At 36.2% G+C, this 19156-nt stretch overlaps 1 protein-coding gene across 1 annotated transcript in view; it reads left to right on the top strand.

The window, feature by feature from the left end:
* Positions 1-19156, top strand: part of SEC63 (SEC63 protein translocation regulator) — a 62239-nt gene that overhangs the window by 37025 nt on the left and 6058 nt on the right. Inside the window, exons 9-18 of the mRNA XM_075747829.1 lie at positions 1442-1536; positions 4233-4365; positions 5526-5618; positions 10516-10670; positions 12474-12621; positions 14383-14465; positions 16114-16173; positions 16397-16555; positions 17301-17459; positions 18398-18499. Of these exons, the coding sequence (XP_075603944.1) occupies positions 1442-1536; positions 4233-4365; positions 5526-5618; positions 10516-10670; positions 12474-12621; positions 14383-14465; positions 16114-16173; positions 16397-16555; positions 17301-17459; positions 18398-18499 (1187 nt within the window). The remainder of the gene's footprint in view (positions 1-1441; positions 1537-4232; positions 4366-5525; positions 5619-10515; positions 10671-12473; positions 12622-14382; positions 14466-16113; positions 16174-16396; positions 16556-17300; positions 17460-18397; positions 18500-19156) is intronic.

Below are 19156 nucleotides of genomic sequence, written 5' to 3'. Positions count from 1 at the left end.
TCTCTTCTTTCTCCAGACCTGTTGTCAACAGTAGATTATTTCATGTCGAACCTTGCTCAGAACCATAGCTTTGAGGCTTGCCTTGTCTCTCCTACTGATGGCTTAAAAAGTTAACCCTAAGTTTAAGTGGCCTTATTTAAGGACTTAACACTTTCAGGGTGTCCTGGGGTCAGAGGCAGGTCAGTTATTTCCACTGAGGGCTGTTGTAAAGTCTGAATGAAAAATGAGGTGCAACTGAGATGGCTTAGACGAATCACACAGTGATTAGGTACGGCTTCTGCTTGATTATGCATTCCACAGTGTTGTGAGGTACCAGGGTGAAAACTCAAAGCTCAAGCGTGAGCAGATGTAATCAAACTGGGCTAGGGAAATGGTGAGACAAAGCTGCATGACTTGCCTTGTATTACATATTTTTTTAGGCTTCAGGATAAAGGAGTTTAAAAAACTTCCTTTCTTGACGATACAGTGTTGTGGATCTTAAATAATAGGAAAGTATTTATAGTTGTCTGAAACTTCCATACGCTCTGCTCAGGAAGTAAATATGTAATCAGGAATGGAAATGAAAATTGATGCTCAGGGAACTTGGCTAATTGTTAGTAGGTGGAATTCACTGAGCACTGCAAGTAGGCAAAAATAACTTTGTCTTGCTCAGAAGAGAACTTGCCTAAAATTTAGGAATGAAGCTTGAATAACTGTTGCTGAAAATGTTATTTTAACCTGGAGCAAATGATGATGTGAGCTTTCTGTTATTGTCTCTGGCTGAGGAGTCTGATATATTCATGAGCAGAAAGCTCATAACAGGCTGAAATACCCCGTTATGTAGGTCTTAATTACAGAACAGAATGTTTTGAGGTAGTATGGATTTTTCTAATCACATTAGGAAAAGAGCAGCCCGTCATCTTCATGGGATTTGTTTGCTGGGGTATTTATTGAACTGCTTTTCTAATAATTAAAAGAAAATTTTTTGGTAAATTTCCAATGCCGACTGAACAGAAAATTGAAACAGAAAATTGAATTGCAATTTTATCTTTCCCGCTTCCCCCCCCAGTACACATGTTGTGGTGCAGCCGCAGGCACGTGAATTGCTGAGGGAAATGGTTCTGTGGGCATGCAAAAATAACCAAACTGCTGTGCGGTGACATCTGCCAGTCCTGATGAAGTCTAACTATGTTTTTGTGAAGACATTTAGAATCAAATGCCAGGCTTGATGCCATGCAAAATGGAGCCTTGAGCAATCTCTTTTGTCTTGTGCCAGGCATTGGTTCTTGCCTCCTTTGCCCTGTGGCAGTAGTAACTGATCCCCTAAATGGAGAACATGGATATTCATGGTTGTTGGGGGAAGAGTGGGAATAAGTTTTAAGGGTGAGGGTTCTGTAGAAATCATTCAGTGGCATAGGATGTTGCTGACGTTTTCTCTGCCTGCCTTCAATTATCTTTGCAGGGCTGATCATGGTTTTAGCAGGGGCATCTGAATTTGATCCTCAGTACAATAAAGATGCTACGAGCAGACCAGCAGACAACATTCAGATACCACAGGTTAGTTATATCAAGAGATGTTTTATAAATAACTGTCCCCTTCAAGGGAGAAGGGAGATGGCACTTCTGGGCAACCAGCTGACAGAGTTCAAGTTCTCAAGGCATTGATTTTGTTGAGATGCAACTGTATCTCTTCAGAAATAGGAATTAGAAGCTAGACTTGATTTTTTAATTTTTTTTAAAGAAAAGATAACGTTAATTGGTGATAATACTTAGCTTAAATTGAATCAGTTTAGTATATAGACTGCTGAGTTGGGTTTTTGTGGAGGGGTAAACTAAATAGGGAATTAGTGTCAGTCCTTATCGATTTTGAGTATTGAGATGAGGTGATCACCATTTGATAAAGTTCTTTTAACTAGATCTTTGTTAATGATTTAAATATGTTAATACTAAAATAAAATTATTATCTGATGTCTGAATTAATAATGTCTTTAAATACTATAAAGAATCCTCCATGAATGTCTGTTCGCCTCTGGTTGCCTTTTATTTTCATTTCCACACAGTCTTCCCAACAGAGATGCCATAATGCATACTGTGGCAAATAATTATTGCTAGCAGAGTTTTAGGAAGTCTTATTTATCAGAAACTAGTACTTTGGTTTTAAGAAGTTTAAAGCACAGTATACAAAATGCTGGAATGAAAAGGTTTCAAATTTGCAAAATGAGGGGGAATAGTCTCACTGATTTAACCTTTGCATGCACGCAATTCAATTTTCAAGTCGTAAACATGTATTTCGTGTTGTAAACATAAAGAAAATAGACTGAGCTATCTCTTGTCTTTTGTCTCTCTTACAAATTCTTTGTCATCTTGTGGACTTTGAGAAGGAGCTGGAATTGTGGTTAGGTGAAGTTTTTCAGCAGTGGGAGCACACGACTGGGAAAGATCACCTTGATCATCAGTTCTTTTCCTGTGCTGTTGCAAGCATTGGCATTGTGCAAGCCCTTTACATTTAATCATTCTTTATTTAAAATGCAGTCAGGCCTCCTGTAACCATATCCTACTGAGAAGCTGTTCCAGAACTTGCTGTTCTAGTAGTTAGGAGTCTTGTTTGTGACCAATTTATAGCCATGGGTTTTTGTCATCATTATTCTTGGGTCTAAATGATTCTTGCTATGTATATCCTTAATGCATTTATAGACAGAGGCAATAGCCTATTTCTTCTCTTTTTTTCTTCATTTTGCTCAACTAGAAAAGCTGCTTTTAATCCCCTCTTTCCCGAAAGGCTCTTCGTTTCCCTCATACAGTTAGTGCTGAATGGGGTACTGTTCCCAGTTGATATGTTCTTAAATTTTACATTGTTTTTTATTTTATTTGCTCAGAATTGTCCACAGTATTCCACGTTAAGTCTTAGCAGTGCCTTAGTGGCACTACTATTCCTGTATTTCTGCAGGGAGTAAGTTTCAACATACTGTTTTCCACAACTGTTTCATGTGAGGATTTAATTCCACTAGTGTGGAATCGCTAAGTTTTCTGGATTTCTCTTGTCTTATATACCTCTGTTTTCCAGCTAACAAGCTCCCGTCTTCGAGCTGCAGTTCTTGTTAGTATGCAAGTGCATGACCTTGCATTTTTATACTATTGGATTTTGTTCCATTTCTAAAGCTCCAGTAATCAGTCATCTGCATTCTGTTTTTTTCCCTTCTGAGTATATGACAGTACAAGTCTCCAAAGCATCAATACAGAAGGATATTGCTAATAATTTTTGCTAGTGTATTTTGCTTTTGGGGCCATGATCGTTGTTCCCATTTTTATTTCACTGTTTTATCATAAACCCAGTATCGATACTTTTATAAAAAAGTTTTCTTATGAAAGTTTTAGTTGTCATAGTCTGGTGGTATACAAAGATGTGCTTATAAGGAACTCTTTGTTAGAAGATCTTTTTTCAAGTGTAGGGAAAGACTTGTCAAAGGTCAGTGTAACCTGGCTGTGTTGATGGCCTAATTTCTCTTTGTGGCTGGAGATTTTGGAACCTCAATCTCTCCTCGGATGACTTGTTAACCTAAACAGTGAGGCTTCTGGGCCATGTATTGATTCTTATAAACTGTGAGCTTCTGTTACTCAGCTTTGCAGCCTCTTCCTCCAGGGTCTTCAACAAATTCAGCTGAGAGAGAGACCTGTTTGAGCTATACATCTTGGTCTAGTCAGGATCAAGGGAGGTCATCCTCAATAAAAACACCGTGGTTTTTTTTTTCAAGTTGGTGCTGTTTATAAGTTAAAATACTAGATCTTCAGCCTGCCAGGGAGTTCAGGCTTATAACGTGCCTTTACCTGAGACTATTTCTGAGGAAGTTGGCTGGGTCTTAGATGGGTGATTCTGTTGCTGGTGCATATTGGGTTTAATATAAATACCTTAGAAATATGGTTGAATCTAGTAAACCGTGACAATAAAATCAGATTTTAAAAAATATTTATCAATACAAATTTACTCAATGTTGTTCAAGGCAAGTTTCTTTGTGTGCAAATCTTTACTTCCCCCTCACTCGCACATTGAAACAAGGCATTTGAAGACACTTTTTGACTTTCTGGAGCTGGGTTATGAATAAAAATGGCTGATGTTCATCTCTACAGAACTTTACAGGGAAAAGTTACTTAAAGGCTTGCTTTTGTGAATGCAACTTCTTGTCCTCTATTCTCCTCCTGTATTTGTTCCTCCTTAGCACCAAAATACCTATTTGTGCGTAACTATTTTACTTTAGCTAATCAGAGAAATTGGTGGCATAAATGTGAAGAAGAATGAGCCTCCACTCACCTGCCCATACAGCCTGAAAGCCAGAGTTCTGCTGTTGACTCATCTTGCCAGGATGAAAGTTCCTGAGGTCCTTGAAGAAGGTAATGGCTTCTCCTCTAATCGGATATTGTTGGAAATGGAGCAACACATTACATGTTACAATACTTGTAATTCTTACCCGTTAAAGGGTTGCATGAATCTCTGCTCAATGATCTCTATGCAGTGTGCTTAGTTTTTCAACTTTAATGACTCTTTAAAAGCATTTACTTAGCATTTACTCATTCTCTTGACAGCTCTGTAATACTGATATCCTACTTTTTAATACTTTTTGGCTGCAAATGTGACTGATAATTTTTTTTCTCTTTGTAATAGAATAAAAAGTTAAACATGTGAAGTATTTGCTTTTCAGAGTAAAGAAATCCAAGATAAGCATAATATTGCTCTCTATAACATTTCCATGCATGGTTATTTTTGGAGTTTTTTAGCCTACTATATGAAGCAAAGATGACAAGATTAGAACTTTAAATATCAGTTACATACGAGCTTCAGTTTGTGTTTTGCAATTTTTCATACTTCTAAATATACAAACTGAAATGTTTCTAAATGCAGTTCTTGAGTTTCAGCCATGAAACTCAGTTTTTTAAACTGACCAGCAGACTTGAGATGTTCTGTATTTTAATGCAAATTAAAAAAAAAAAACAAACCACAAAGACCAAACAACAAACCAGTGAAGATACTTTGGTTCAAATTTTCCAGTTTCTTTCAAAAGAAAATTGATAATTTTTAAATAGTTACTAAAAATCTTTTTCCTTGCTACTTAGTTACTGTTTGTACTTACAACTTCACAGATCTGTATTCAAAAGTAGTTAGTACCTTACAAATAATGTTCTTCCCAAACCAGTATTACACTTAAAATTAAAAATCCTTTTTTTTAATCTGTGATTATCTAAAGAATTCATGCCATTTTAATAAGACTGGTAAATTGTCCATGCCATCCTATTGCTTTTTCAGATGGATCTAATAAGTACTTTGTAATTTGGTGTGGAAGCTACTTGTCTGGTATACAAAATTTGTGTTCCCTCTTAGTGCTTGCTCTTTCCTGTTTTGTTCGGGGATGTTACAGATGGGTGTGTCAATGAGAATAAAGTGGTATTTTCAATAATACAAGAATGAATAGAAATGAAGACCACACCATTAAATGTTCAGTTCACGTAAACTGTCTCCTTTTTGCAGCATAATTGTAGCCAGTTATGTCTTGCAGATCAGCAGTTTATCCTGAAGAAGAGTCCTGCATTACTTCAAGAAATGATTAATGTGATCTGCCAACTAATAATAATGGCTCGAAGCCGGGAAGGTAAGAAAAGAAGCTGTATAATTAAAACTAGTAAATATGATTCTTCATTGCAAAACTTCATAGAGTCTTCAGTTCTTTTTGGAAACTTAACCTGTGATATTTAGAAATGCCTAAATGCACTTCTGCTCTTCTTACTGTAATGAGAGAGTTCTCTATTTTGAGGATTGAAATGCTGCTGCCTCTGCCAAGCTGTACTCTGAAATCTTCAGTATGTGTGTTCAGCTTGTAATTTTTGCAATTAAAAGTTTCTCATTAAATGCAATTGAAAACCTTTTCTTAAAGATCTGGTCCATTTTCGATAGCAAAGCACTTGGTAAGTGCTTGGTAAGTACGACAAACTGAACCTTGTGTTCATCTTTTCATTTGCTCTTTCCCAGTTCTTCCTCTCCTTTTATGACTGCCACTTGTTTTTTTTTGGGTCATTTCTTTGTCACCGTTTCTTTGTATGTTGCTCATATTTTGCCATTTCAAGATCCTATGCTGTTTAGCCTGCCTTAGGGTTTTTTTCTAAACTTGTGGGGGCAGATGCTTTGCCATAATTGCTGTAGAAATTACAATTTAATTGAAAATGTAATATTTAAGCTTTTTTATTTTTACTGTAAAAAGGCAATTACGCTGAAGATGGTTGCTTGCAGTGCAAAAACCAAAGACTTGGATCTCATTCCTTTATTGCAACAAACATAGGCAAGGCATATTTTTATGCCAAATTCGTAACCATTTTGTTTGCTATCAAATAATACTTATTGGTTTATCTTTACTCGACCAAAACTCCTTTAACAAGCATTAATAGCCTCCTAGCAAGAATGGTTTGGGGGAAGTACTTTCCCAGTACTATTGCGAGTGGTGCTGGAAATTGTGCTCCATAACCAAATAAAGTATGAGGGGGGACGTGTGAGCAGATAAGGATGTTGTGTACTGCCTTACGTACTGCTTTGAAATTCCAGAAAATTCAGATTTTTAGCTTAAATTAAAATAAAATTAAACAGTATTTTGGAAGACAGTAGTGTAAACTGATAGTCCATTTGCATGTGAAATGGCAATGATGGTTATTAAAAAAGCAAACCTAAATAACCTCTACTACTAACAATTGCTAGAGATTATCATGATCCCTTCCAACCTCAATGAGTCTGAGAAAGTGGATGAGAATTTATAGCTGTCATTATGTATGGCAGAAGTTACTTCCATAGATTTGAAAAAGAAGTAGTGTATCCCAGGTATAGTTGAGGATTTGTTTGATATTTCTTTAGCAGGTTTTCATAGACTTATAGAGTGGTTTAGGTTGGAAGGGACCTCAAAGATCATCTAGTTCCAACCCCCCTGCCATGGGCAGGGACACCCTCCACTAGACCAGGGTGCCCAAAGCCCCATCCAACCTGGCCTTGAACGCTTCCAGGGAGGGGGCATCCACAGCTTCTCTGGGCAACCTGTTCCAGTGCCTCACCACCCTCACAGTGAAGAATTTTTTCATTATATGTAATCTAAGTCTTCTACCCTTTCTCAAAATTATTTTCAAAGTTTTAAAATGTCAGTATTCAGAAATTTGAACCAAACACTTCCTCTCACTTCCATGCCAGTGCTCTCAGTACAAAGCATTAAAGGGAAGGTGATACCAGACTGTTGCCTATCAGGCCAACAATAATGAATTTGAGGACTTGAAGGTAAACGGTTTCAGAATTTTAGCCTTTCATCTAAAGGAAAATCACCATTTTTGCTACTTATCACTTAGCAAATTTAAAATACTGGCCGTATTTTTGATGACTGTACATGTAGAGAGGATTTTGCCCCCTGCTGACTGCTATTGGGAAACAACTGGAGATTGAAAAGATGTTATTGGTGGTTTTGGTGTTTTGTTTGTGGTTTTTTTTTTTAAAGATGCGAGTAAAATTAAAGTTAGGTATTGACATTTTTGAGAGACTGTTTTCATTTAATTTTGTGTATTTGTCATCTTAATGTAATTTTAATTAGCTCAAAACTTAACTACAGATGTTTCTGGGTTTAGTTTTAACTTTTACTTTTAATTTTCACTTAAATCAGCCTTAGCATGGTCCATAAAATTAATCGCATGCTATAATTAGCCATAGATGTTCAGCAGTCTTGATCTGTGAAAATACAAAGATGATGGCTTACATTAATACTATCTAAGGAAATATTTTTGGGATGAATCTTATTTTGTGAAACCTAAATTGGTGGTGGGATGAGGAGTCTCATTTTGTGCTGCATTCATTTATCTCTTTCAAATATCCATTATTATTGTTATTGTTCTTATTAGTAGCTTAAAAATATCTGTAACCATTTATATTTGTACTTTGTAATCACGTCTTTTGAGGAAAAGCACCTTGGATGAATCTTCAGAATCTTGGCACTTTGTTTTCCTAGTTAATTTTAGAAATGTCTACATAGCATTCAACTATGGGTCCAGTATCAGCTGTTCTTGAAGGAGATGCAAGACTGAGAAACAGTAAGGACAGAACATCACAGAATGAGATTTATGAAGTTCTGCTGCCTGAGCCCTTCACAGGGACAAGCATCCCACCTCCCCAGAGAGCAAAAAGTGGTGCCTCAGGCTGCTTGGGCATCCCCATAAGTCATGGACGCTTCCTTTCTTATCAAACCCTATGAGAAACAATGTCAGGAAAGAGTGAGTGTAGGTTTGGCATAAAAATCATTTAATCGTGCTTACTTCTTAATTTTTAACAGACCTATCATACTTTGCACATGAGTTTGGATTTGTTATTATTTGGATTTGTTATTTGCAAGGAACAGTTTTAATCTGCTTTCATCAAAACAGAATTGATACTATTTTCTTTTCAATCCAGTCAGTTTTTATTTACTGCTAAGCTTTTTCCAGCCTGCTGGAAAATGTGGCAATTGTGAGCTACCTTCAGATAAAATGTCTTGTACTGTCTTGCTTGACTTCTGCATAGTCTGTGAGACTTTCTTTTTATGTGCAGCTCCCTGAAAATATGCTTCGCTCTGTGGCATCCCTTGCTTACATCCATTGTTTTGTGACGATCAACTGGTAGTTGATAATTAGCAGGTCTAAATTATTTTGATGGCTTCTTCGAGATCATCCTTAGGTATCATAAGCATATAGCTGCCCTGCCAAGTGAGGTGTTTGCTGCCAAAACCATGGAATGTGCTGTCATAACTGTCTGCAGGAAAGTTAGGTGTCAGTTCAGCCGTCCAGCCCAAGTGCAATTCTTAATCCAGGTTGGAGGCTGCAGTGCAATGTACATAAAGGTTGTGGTTTGACCCAGGTGTATACCATTCCTTCATAAGCAACTCTGATTTGGATTTAAATTTACTTTAATGTCAAATTTAATGTCATATGTTTTGGGTGACTTTATGACCTTAAATTAAAGGTCATCTTGTCTTGTGTACTTTGACAAGCAGAAGCTGTCAAAGTATGTGCAGTAATGGCATTCATTTTATGGTGGGGGCAATTGGGTGGTGTTAAAATCTATACTGTCCTCAGATCCGCTCTCGGAGGAGTATAAAGTCCTGTATTATTTTCAGGAAACCAAAATAATATTACCCAGCTTTGTTAAAATATTTTACTACTGCCATATGGATGATGGGTTAATGCTTTAAGAAAGAGAAGAATTTCTACTCTGACTAGTGCTCTGTAGTCTCAAAGCTCTAGGTGAATTTCTTGCAAAAGCCAGTTTGTCAGGCGATATTTAGGATTCCTCTATTAACTTGGTTTGCAGCGTGAGGTGGTTTTAATTTAAAAAATCCTGTGACATTCCTTAGCAGCAGCCAAAAAAATTACAGGGGAAGTGGAAGATAGGTAAGATGGAAAGTAAATTTTGTGCTATTTAGTTGGGAGATTAGTCGTTCCGTCACCTTTTTCTTTTTTTTTGAAAGGTAGAAGTTATGTCTTTACTACCTATCAGTATGTCTAGCCAGATAGTTCCATTCATGAGTTATTTTTCTCTTTGCATTGCATATATAGTCTTCACACTGTTTATTAATATTCTGAAATGAGTTTTCTAAACAGGGTTTTGAGAAGTCTTATTTATGAATGTATGGTTGTCTAAGAGTTAAAAAGCAGTATGTGGAAACCTGTCTGCTTTGTTTTTTCATTTCTTTGCAAACATGATGAAGAGTATTAAATGACTTTTTGCTTTGCTCTGTTCTGTTTAAGGCTTTTTCTTGTCTATCTTTTAGTGATTTTATTTACATAGAGTGTATATACCTCTGTACTTTAAAACATTTCTGAAAGAAAAGTTGAATAGATGTTTGTTCAGACACCACTTTTAACCTTTAGATTTAGTTTTAAAGGCATGCCTTTGATATTTTTACAGCTCTTCTTACTGCCTTCTAACATAATATGCTCTGCTTAGCTTCAGTTATACCTACATTTTTTTCTTGCATGTAATAGGCTGCCACCTTTATCCCTCAAGATGAAAATCTTATAAATAATGTATTGTGTTGTTAAAGAGTAATGTCTACTGATAAACTATAAGGATATGCTTACAAAGTAAGAGCTAAACACATTATATATGTTGTACAAATTTAAATAAGTTTGGTTTGATGCTTAATTTAAAAAAAAAAACAAAACCTAACAACTTAAGTGGTGATGTTTTTGTCTCAAATAATTGCATAGATACATTGTGCTGCTGTTCCCTGAGACAATGTTAGATGGAAGTCTTTCCCTTTCTTAAGAGTTCAGCTATGATAGCCTAAATAGAGGGAAGAAAATATCTGCTGAGCTGTGTGACTGCAATGAGAGCAAAAAGTCTGCCTGGTTAATTATGCTGCACACTTTAAGATGCCTCTTTCTTTTGCTTGATTGAAAACATGATTTTCTGTAGTCTATAACACAAGTATACATTGTAAAAGCGTAACAAGAAAAAAAATTAAAAATTATGTCTTCTGTTTCATTCTCCCCAAGAAAGGGAGTTCCGTGCTCCATCTTTGGGATCTTTGGAAAATTGCATGAAGCTTTCCCAGATGACTGTCCAGGGACTTCAGCAGTTCAAGTCCCCCCTTTTGCAGCTGCCTCACATTGAAGAGGACAACCTTAGGCGGGTCTCCAATCATAAAAAGGTATAAAACTGTAAACGATACTTGTTAACATCTGAAAACATTTTCTGTTACTTCTTTTACCTGTTTGCCTATAAGGAAGCAAGGTCATGAATTAACTAGGAGAATAAAAAGATACTTCTTTTTTTCAGGAATGCAATACGATACTTCCTAGGTCTGTGTTTCTTTAAAGTCCCTCTCAGGAGGTGGGAATTGAGATCAGAGATCTTCTAAGTGTAGAAGACTGTAAAAGATCAGTCTACACTGACCTCACAAACAGAAGAAACAGCTTCCTCCTTACAGAGTACTGTCTCCTATTTAATATAACATTTTCCCAGAATATAGCTGGAATATCCTACTGGGAATTTTTTTCCTTGTTTGTCTTTACATCAATCTTAATCTAGTTTGGTAGAAAATATATTTGGAAGGTAGCACAGAGAAGTTCCTAAAAGGAAAAAAATAATCAATTACTGTGGGAAGTATTTCAGAATTTGTGATCCTTTACGTATGAAAGAGGATGCATTAAAAGGCTATTGCTGTGTACTTGTAGTTGGATAAGTGTTGGTGTTTGTAGAATTTAAGGACAAAAAGTAATAGTCTTCTCTGAATACCTGCATGCGTGTCTTCACTGTTGTTGCACGGACTGTATCTCTGTATTCAAACCTGCTTGTTTGTTTCACTGTAGTGTATCTTCTAGGAAAACTTGGTTAGAGACAAGCAGTTGTCTTGTAGTAGAAGCTGATGACTTTTGTGATAGTCTTACTACAGTGGTTAATTCTTATCAATCTTAAAAAATATTCTTTTTATCTAATTGAAGTTTTGTTTAACTTTAACTACAGCTTTAGATGGTGTTTAAATGTTTCTGTGTTAATGTGAGGATAAAGAATACTTGAGTACTGCATTTTTTTTAGTCCACTTTGAAGATATTTATTCATCAAATAGTCAAGTAGTCTTTTCTTGTGGTTGAAGTAAAAGAATAATTCTCCTGTAGGTATTGTCAAACAGTTACTTTTCTTAATCCAGCCCTAAACTACAGGGAGCATACAAAAAAAGCACACCATTTTAGATGTATTTTTTTGCATGTGCAGTGTAACGAAGTACAGCAATCAAGCATTTGGCTGTCTCATAACCTCACCTGTCCTTCCTCTGAAAGAGGGATGAGACCAGTTTATTAGGTTGGTTTGTACAGGATTCCCATTGATCAAAATTTTAAAAAATATAGACCCCTAGGGTGGAGGTATGATCAGTCTACCTAGATACGTGAAGCTGTTTTAAATAAAATATGCACTTCTCTAATGGGCTGAAGTAATCAAGTGTTCAGACAAATCTGTGTTTCTTTTATTGTTTTCACTCTGCTCTTCAGATCTTAAAAGAAATGGTTTTAGTGTTGTTTGCAATTCAGTATTGAAAAAGAAAAGTAACTTACATGTTCCTCCTGATATAAATCTCAAAGCACTGCAGTACTCTAAATAAAGAACCCATTTAGTAAAATTTCTTGGCTCAGCTTTTTGAAAAAGCTGGCTGAAGTAATCGTTTTATAAGAAATGCATTCAGTTTTTCTAAGAGGTGGCAGAGCACTTCTTTGAACAGTGGGGTGTTCCATACTATTTAGCAGGTTTGAATGCATCCTCTTTGTTTCATTGTTTCTCAGAACATATGCTTGCTAGTTTCCTAAAGTATGGTTTTTATAAGAACAAATCAAATGGTGTGTATGTATTAGTAATGTGGGAACACAAGTGATGTATTATCAAGAGTTTATTTGCAGACTGTGTTCTCTGCTACCATATGACTTCCTTTTTCTTTTTTCTTTTTTTTTTTTAAATTCAGTATAAAATCAAAAGTATTCAGGATTTGGTGAGTTTGAAAGGTTCTGATCGTCGCAATTTACTGCATTTCCTAGAAGATAAGAAATATGAAGAAGTTATGGCTGTCCTTGGCAGCTTTCCGTATGTCACTATGGATATAAAACCACAGGGTGAGTGGGAGGTCCTTTTGTTCTGTATATGTCGCTCTTCTGACATTTTGATAGTCTGTTGGCAGTAAGCTTTTGGAGGACGCTGAAACACAACTCACTGTTATTTATGTGGCCTGGAAATGACATACTTTTTTGAGTGGCGGGCTCTTGTACATGAGATTTATAGTCTGAGGAGATAAAGTACATTGAAACATTTCACAGATTCCCCAGCCAGCAGTACTTTCTCCTGCAGGAACTTATCTGATATTTCATCCGTTGATTTAATATTTCATGAGCAATGTGGAATTCTGCTTGAAATACCACTTTTATTAGCTATCTTAAAAAGTTGTGCTTATTCCAGAATTTATGCTCCGGTTACTCCAGCATGGAGAGTCCTTTGTGAGATTTTGAGTTGGAGACCCTGATGACTAAATATTCATGGGTTCCTCTGTGATAATTGTTGTATGTTTTTTATATCTGGCAGAATTTGTCCGTGCTATGCTTAGCTGCCTTTTGTATGCACTGTTTCCATGAATGTATAATGCTCTTCCTCTCTGAAGAGTACGTATGTTATTAAGCAGTTCCTGTTAGGCACCCTTTCAGTGGAAAGTGAATTGGTTTTGCGGTCTCCTTTCCTTTGTAGATGATCAGCACTAGTAAATGTGAGATATTTGAAAAGTTGTTCTAATACTTGTTTTGAGTTTATATTGGCTGCAATGATCAAATTCAAAATGTGGGATGTTTTGTTTGGGTAGCCTAACTTGTAATTAGGCTTATGCATAGTCATCTGTGAAGCAAATGTTAATGGAAATATCCATTAAAGAAGCAAAAGTCTGTTAAGCTTGGTATTTCTAAATGTTGTTTATGTGTGTTTTTAAAAACAATTGAAAAAAAAAGACTTTATCTTCTTGTAGCACAAGATTGTACGCAGTCCTGTTAATCTGCTTAAAATTTAGTCTTGGAGTATCTTCCCTTATTTTGGCAAGCAATCCTTTTCTGCCTGTAGTTGTCATTTGTCACAGAACTGTACTCAGGTGTGATATGGAGGATTAAACAATGCATATGCTTTTCTACTTAGCTCGATATTACCATTATATAAAAGATATGTGTATAAACTAGTGAATAGTAAAACTGCTTTCTTGGGGGCGGGGGTGGTGGCAGTGAGGGAAGTCCACACTGGGATATAACTCTTCCTCCCCAACCTGGGACATTCTCCAGTTCATGGACTGGAGGTATAAACTCCTCAGTGGCTTTCCCGTGGGTTTTATGTTGGATGTTTTAGTTAAAATAATCATTACTGTTCTTTTATTTTCCTTTGCCTTCTACTTAAAAAAGAATTAAATGCATAATTGTTAATGTGGCATTGAAATTGAGTTATTAATCATATGAAAGTCAGGAAAATCAAAGTTATGATTCCCAGAACAAATATAACAGGGTCCCTTTGGTCATGTGTGGTATTTCATGTTTCTGAAGCTTTAATATATAATGTGCAATATTACAGAGTTATGGTTCCCACAGCAGCTATAACTTTGAATTTTCTAACTTTCATGCAATTAAAATTTCAAACTCAATGTTGCTGTTTTATAGTTTGCTGAATTACCAGCCCTCATCCTGATAGTATATTTGGGGTTATAAGAGTTATTTAATACTATTTTGAAATTGTTTTTTGTTAAAAATTCTGAAATGTGTATGCTTACATTTAGACATAACAGAAACAATGTTTAATGGAAAAAAAGGCTTGAGAGAAGTTTAATAGATGTGTTGCTTTTCTTTTTACACTAGTTTTGGATGATGAAGACAGCAACAATATTACCGTAGGTTCTCTTGTCACTGTTCTGGTCACACTGACAAGACAGACCATGGCAGTAAGTATTAAGAATAATTGTTCTTTCAGGGTAATTGCAAGTATATGCTAATAAATAGGCATGCTGCTTTTCAAGCTCACATAGTGTTTTGTAAATAAAACTGTAAAATTAAGATTTGAAATTGAGAACTTGTGCACCTAATCCTCCCTTATGTTTTTGTTTCTGAATGAGAAAGTTTTCCTGGAATCAAACCAAAGTTCAGTCTGACTCCTTGCAGTTGTCTAGGGAACAGTAAAATAATATGGCAAGTGATACTGCCCTGAGGTTTGTAAATAACAGGAAAAGAGACATTCAGAAACTTAGTTTTTGAACTAGAATAAAGTGTTCACTCAAGTCCTTAGGATAGTGTTTGATTTCACTTTATGTGGGCTCATAATGTTACAAATCTCTTGGGTATTTTAGACACTTTTATGAAAGAAACTCAGTCCAGGAGAATGCAGAATATACGTAACATAATACAAAGGAAGTACAGCAGTGCCACGTGAAGGAAGTGGACTGCTGAATGGGTAGCAGTGTGGCATAACCAAAATAATACTACACCCTAGTAGTTAAACTTCTGACCTGTTCTTATTTTTTAGCTTAAAATGTAGTAATGACTTTCTTTAAACAAAAAACTTAAATGCACAGAAACTAAACAAACTTTAACCTGACAAAGCCTGCAGTGTCAATTTTTGCATCTGTACTATTCAGATAATTGTCTAAGTAAATGGAAAGCCTTGAGTTATGCTTCTAAGGTAAGGCCTACAAGCATGGGTGTTACAGTTGAGGATCAGATTAGCCATTGAAGCCAGTTCAGCAGAAAGCAGTCTGTAGATACAAGTACCATGTGTTCATGCTATGGAATTCCAGAACGCACCATCTTGATGACTGAGGATGCAGCAGGTAGAGAGTGAAAGCACTGTATTGCTATGCTGGACCTTAAAAATGAAGGAAACTGAAAATTGGCATAGTGAACTGTACTTAGAAATTAATTAAAACATCTGACAGCATACAGAAAACTCATCTAACATGTTTTCTACATGAACTCCACTAGGCAGTCTGGCATTGAGATACATGACCTACAAACTAGAGCTAGCTTTTTATATGATGCTTTTTCTTGTGGTGGTATCTCATATTTGCCATCTTTATACCAGACAGCTCTTTATGACTGATTTTTTTTTTAATGGCATATAGTATGTTTTGAAGAAATGCATGAAAGAAATTCTATTTGTATCGACACATTCTAGTCTACATTTCATATTTCTTGTTTGATTTGTTGTCCTGTGTCCCTGAGTAGCAGTGCAGCTGTTGAAGTTTATAATGCTCTGGCAACTGGAGCAAAATTTGCATTTTACTACTGCTTGCTTTTGTGATACAGAATTTCTGTGCTTTATAGAACAAGTAGATTCTTTGGAACAAGATGAGATGTTGTAACTAAAATTCTTTAGAACGTTAGTGATGGAAAAATCCTAGACCAAATGTTCAAAACAGTGTTTAATTTTGATCTGCTAATCCCCTGTAGTGTTTGTCATTGATAAAAGAATTTGCCGTAGTAAGTAAAACCTTCAGATCTGATTAAGGTGACTTAGTTTAAGTTCAAATATAAAATAATAATTTGCTCTTTTGGTACAGAGGGGCATTAATAGTTTTCACATCTTTCTCTAACCAGGAAGTGTTTGAAAAGGAACAGTCTATATGTGCAGCGGAAGAGCAACCAACGGAAGAAGGGGTAAGTGAAAAATGAATGTTCCTAGTGCTAGCTAAAGAGAACTTTCAGATCTTGCGTTGTTAATTGTGTGTTTCTCAAGCATTTTTTTCCCCATAAATGCTTCCTGAAGTGTCTCTTGAGCTACGCTTTCTAACTTTAGCTCTCAGCTTAAAATGCTTAAAGTACAGTGAATGCCTGAAATTTAATGAACAGAATAAATGTTTTAAATACTGCTTTCCTACAGCAAGGAGATGTCAACAAAGTTAAGAGCAAAGGATGGCAGCAAAAGAATAAAGGAACCAAGAAAGCTTCAAAATCAAAGAAAAAGAAGCCGTTGAAAAAGAAACCTGTGCCACCTTCATTGCCGCCACCAAAACAGCAGAAGCAAAAACAAGCTAATGGGGTAGCTCATAGATTAATTGATATTTTAGTATTTTGTACAGCTTATCATTCTTAATCTGATGGGGGTTTTTATCTGTCTTGTTACATCTGATTCTACACTTTTGTAAAGCATACTTCCTAAAATAGCATTTTTTTTTCCTTGATGTTTAAAAATGACTGGTAAAATAATCAGGGAACCACCACAGTAATGTGTCCAGGGGCCTGTTGAAAGTTGTGCCCAACTGCTTTAGAAGTCTGGCTTCATAGTCCCTTCTTATTAGTTCTGGTTATGCTGCTTTTTGGGAGGTTCAGTACCTTCTACTTGTACTTTAAAGGAAAAAACTGAAATGAGACTTTATTTTGGTAAGTTAAGTAGCTTTAGTACCTTTATGCTCCCATTGCATGGTGTTTTCTCCACCGCATGGGCCATATTGTAGGTACTTCCTCATATTCTCTCTAATTCTCTTATGACTTTTTGAAATGTGATCCCAGAATCAAATGCTGTTTTCTCCTATTTGTGTTGTGGATGCCATATGGAGAAGGAAAATTGCTTCCTGGCTTCTCTTAGCACATGAAGTGATCATGAAGCACGTGAAGTAGTCTTCACTGTAGACATGCTCTGTGAAACTAGAAGTGTAGATCAAAATAGGAAATAAGGGCTATGACCTTAAGACGAGTGCTGTGAATGCTGCGTACTACAATAATGCAGACAAACTAAGTTAAAGGTATTTGTTTTGTTTTGTTTTTTCCTCTTTCTTTTCCATTAGGAAGTAGTTGTGAAGGAAGAGGAGGAGGAGATCTCTGATAAAGGAAGTGAATCTGAAGAAGAAGAAACAAACAGGGACTCTCAAAGTGAAAAAGATGATGGAAGTGACAGAGACTCTGACAGAGAACAAGATGAGAAGCAGAACAAAGATGATGAAGCTGTAAGCTTTACTTTTTCTGAAGGGTAATGTTGCCTCTGAGGTTGAGAGAAAATGCATTTTAATCCTCTAGCATCCCCTCAGGCTAGGCAACACTAGGATGAAGGAGTAATATCAGTTCTCCAGAGGTTTTCAGACCTCATTCTGGCATAAGAGCTTTGTCATTACAAGTCTGTTTCACAGAGAGCAGTGAAGGGTCTTTGCAGCATAGACAGAAAACTTAAGAATGACATGAGAAAAACAGCTTAACTTCAGGAAAAGATTGTAATGTTTCTTTCAGCTTAATTTGATTACTAGCTACTGCAGATTTTGTGAGATAATATCTCTCCTTTGAACTTTGTTCTTTACGTGCAGTGGCTGTTGCATACCGCGTAATGCATACTGTAAGCATGCAGTAGTTGAATGAACTTGTATATGTGCTTACTAAATTCTAGTAATTGTTAATAATTTAGTTGTTCGAAACTGTAATTGTAATTGAGAATGAGGCATTGTGGTGGTAGGTGATTTCTGCACCACAGGTCTTGCAGCTGTCACTCAAGTCTTCCACTGTAAGTCCTGTAGAGGGTGAGAATAAGCTTTTGATGGGAAAAGAATCATCAAGCTTGTAATCAGGGCTTTTACACCTTAGGTAGGGAGTGTTAATAGGCAGTGCTGTAGAAGTGACTTTTGAAGAATGTGTGCAAGCCCTGCAGATCTGTATTTTGGGGTTTGGGGGGGTTTGTTTACATGAGTGGTCTCTTCAGTTTTATTGTGGCTTTTTTTTTTCTTTTAATCATAGTGTATAACCTAATCTCTGCATGCCTTTCCCTCTTATAATCTGTAGTGTAGCACAAGAACTAGCCATATGTATCATTTCCATGGGCTAAAATTTTTTTTTTTTTTTTTTTTTTAATGCAAAAGATGGCTAGTGCACAGTAACTCTTTAAACTTGTCTTTCACAGGAGTGGCAAGAGTTACAGCAGAGTATACAGAGAAAGGAACGAGCTCTTCTTGAAACGAAGTCAAAGATAACGCATCCCGTTTACAGTCTTTTTTTTCCTGAGGTCAGTAATAGAAAACATTACAGTCGTGAAACATGAGAATTAATATAATACAAATTAATTGCTCTTTTTATATCCTTACTGTAAACATTAGGCTTTTTTAAAAGTCTAATACTTTGAAAAAATTGCTAATCTTAATTTAAACAAAGTGTTAATTTATAAAGTCCTCTTAAACTCCTTCAGATACTTTCCTAAAAACTTCTAATGTATTATTCTGTCTATCCAGTTCCCAGATACTTGTGAACTTGTGTAGAATTTAAAGTTCAAAAAAAAAAGCCAATTGTGGAAGAATCTTTCCAACAGAGCTCAAAAATACGAGATCAGGTGTGGATGAGTATCAGAGAAAGGGATGTATTTGAGTGGTGACTCAGTACAGTAGATAGGCTGAGGTGTCTTTACAGCAGCCTTTGGCGTTGAAAATATGTTCCGATATATCAGTTGTTACCGATGCAAACAGCTAACACAGTAGGTGTCTGAAAACCCATTACAGCAATGAAACCTTGAAAAAGATGGGATTTTTCAAAGCTTTTGTGTTCTGAGCAAGTAAGTTAGGTCTTTTGGGAGGCGACTAGATTGGAACCAGGACAAAGGAGTATTTGGCCACACTTTCTTTCGAGGCCAGTAGTTCAGAGGGCTTCCTTTGCTTCCCTGCTGTCTGAC

This window comes from Balearica regulorum, chromosome 3, assembly GCF_011004875.1.
Source record: "Balearica regulorum gibbericeps isolate bBalReg1 chromosome 3, bBalReg1.pri, whole genome shotgun sequence".
In the NCBI taxonomy this organism is placed as follows: Eukaryota; Metazoa; Chordata; class Aves; order Gruiformes; family Gruidae; genus Balearica; species Balearica regulorum.
The sequence above is the reverse complement of the archived record's forward strand: the minus strand, read 5'-3'. Positions and strand labels throughout refer to the sequence as shown.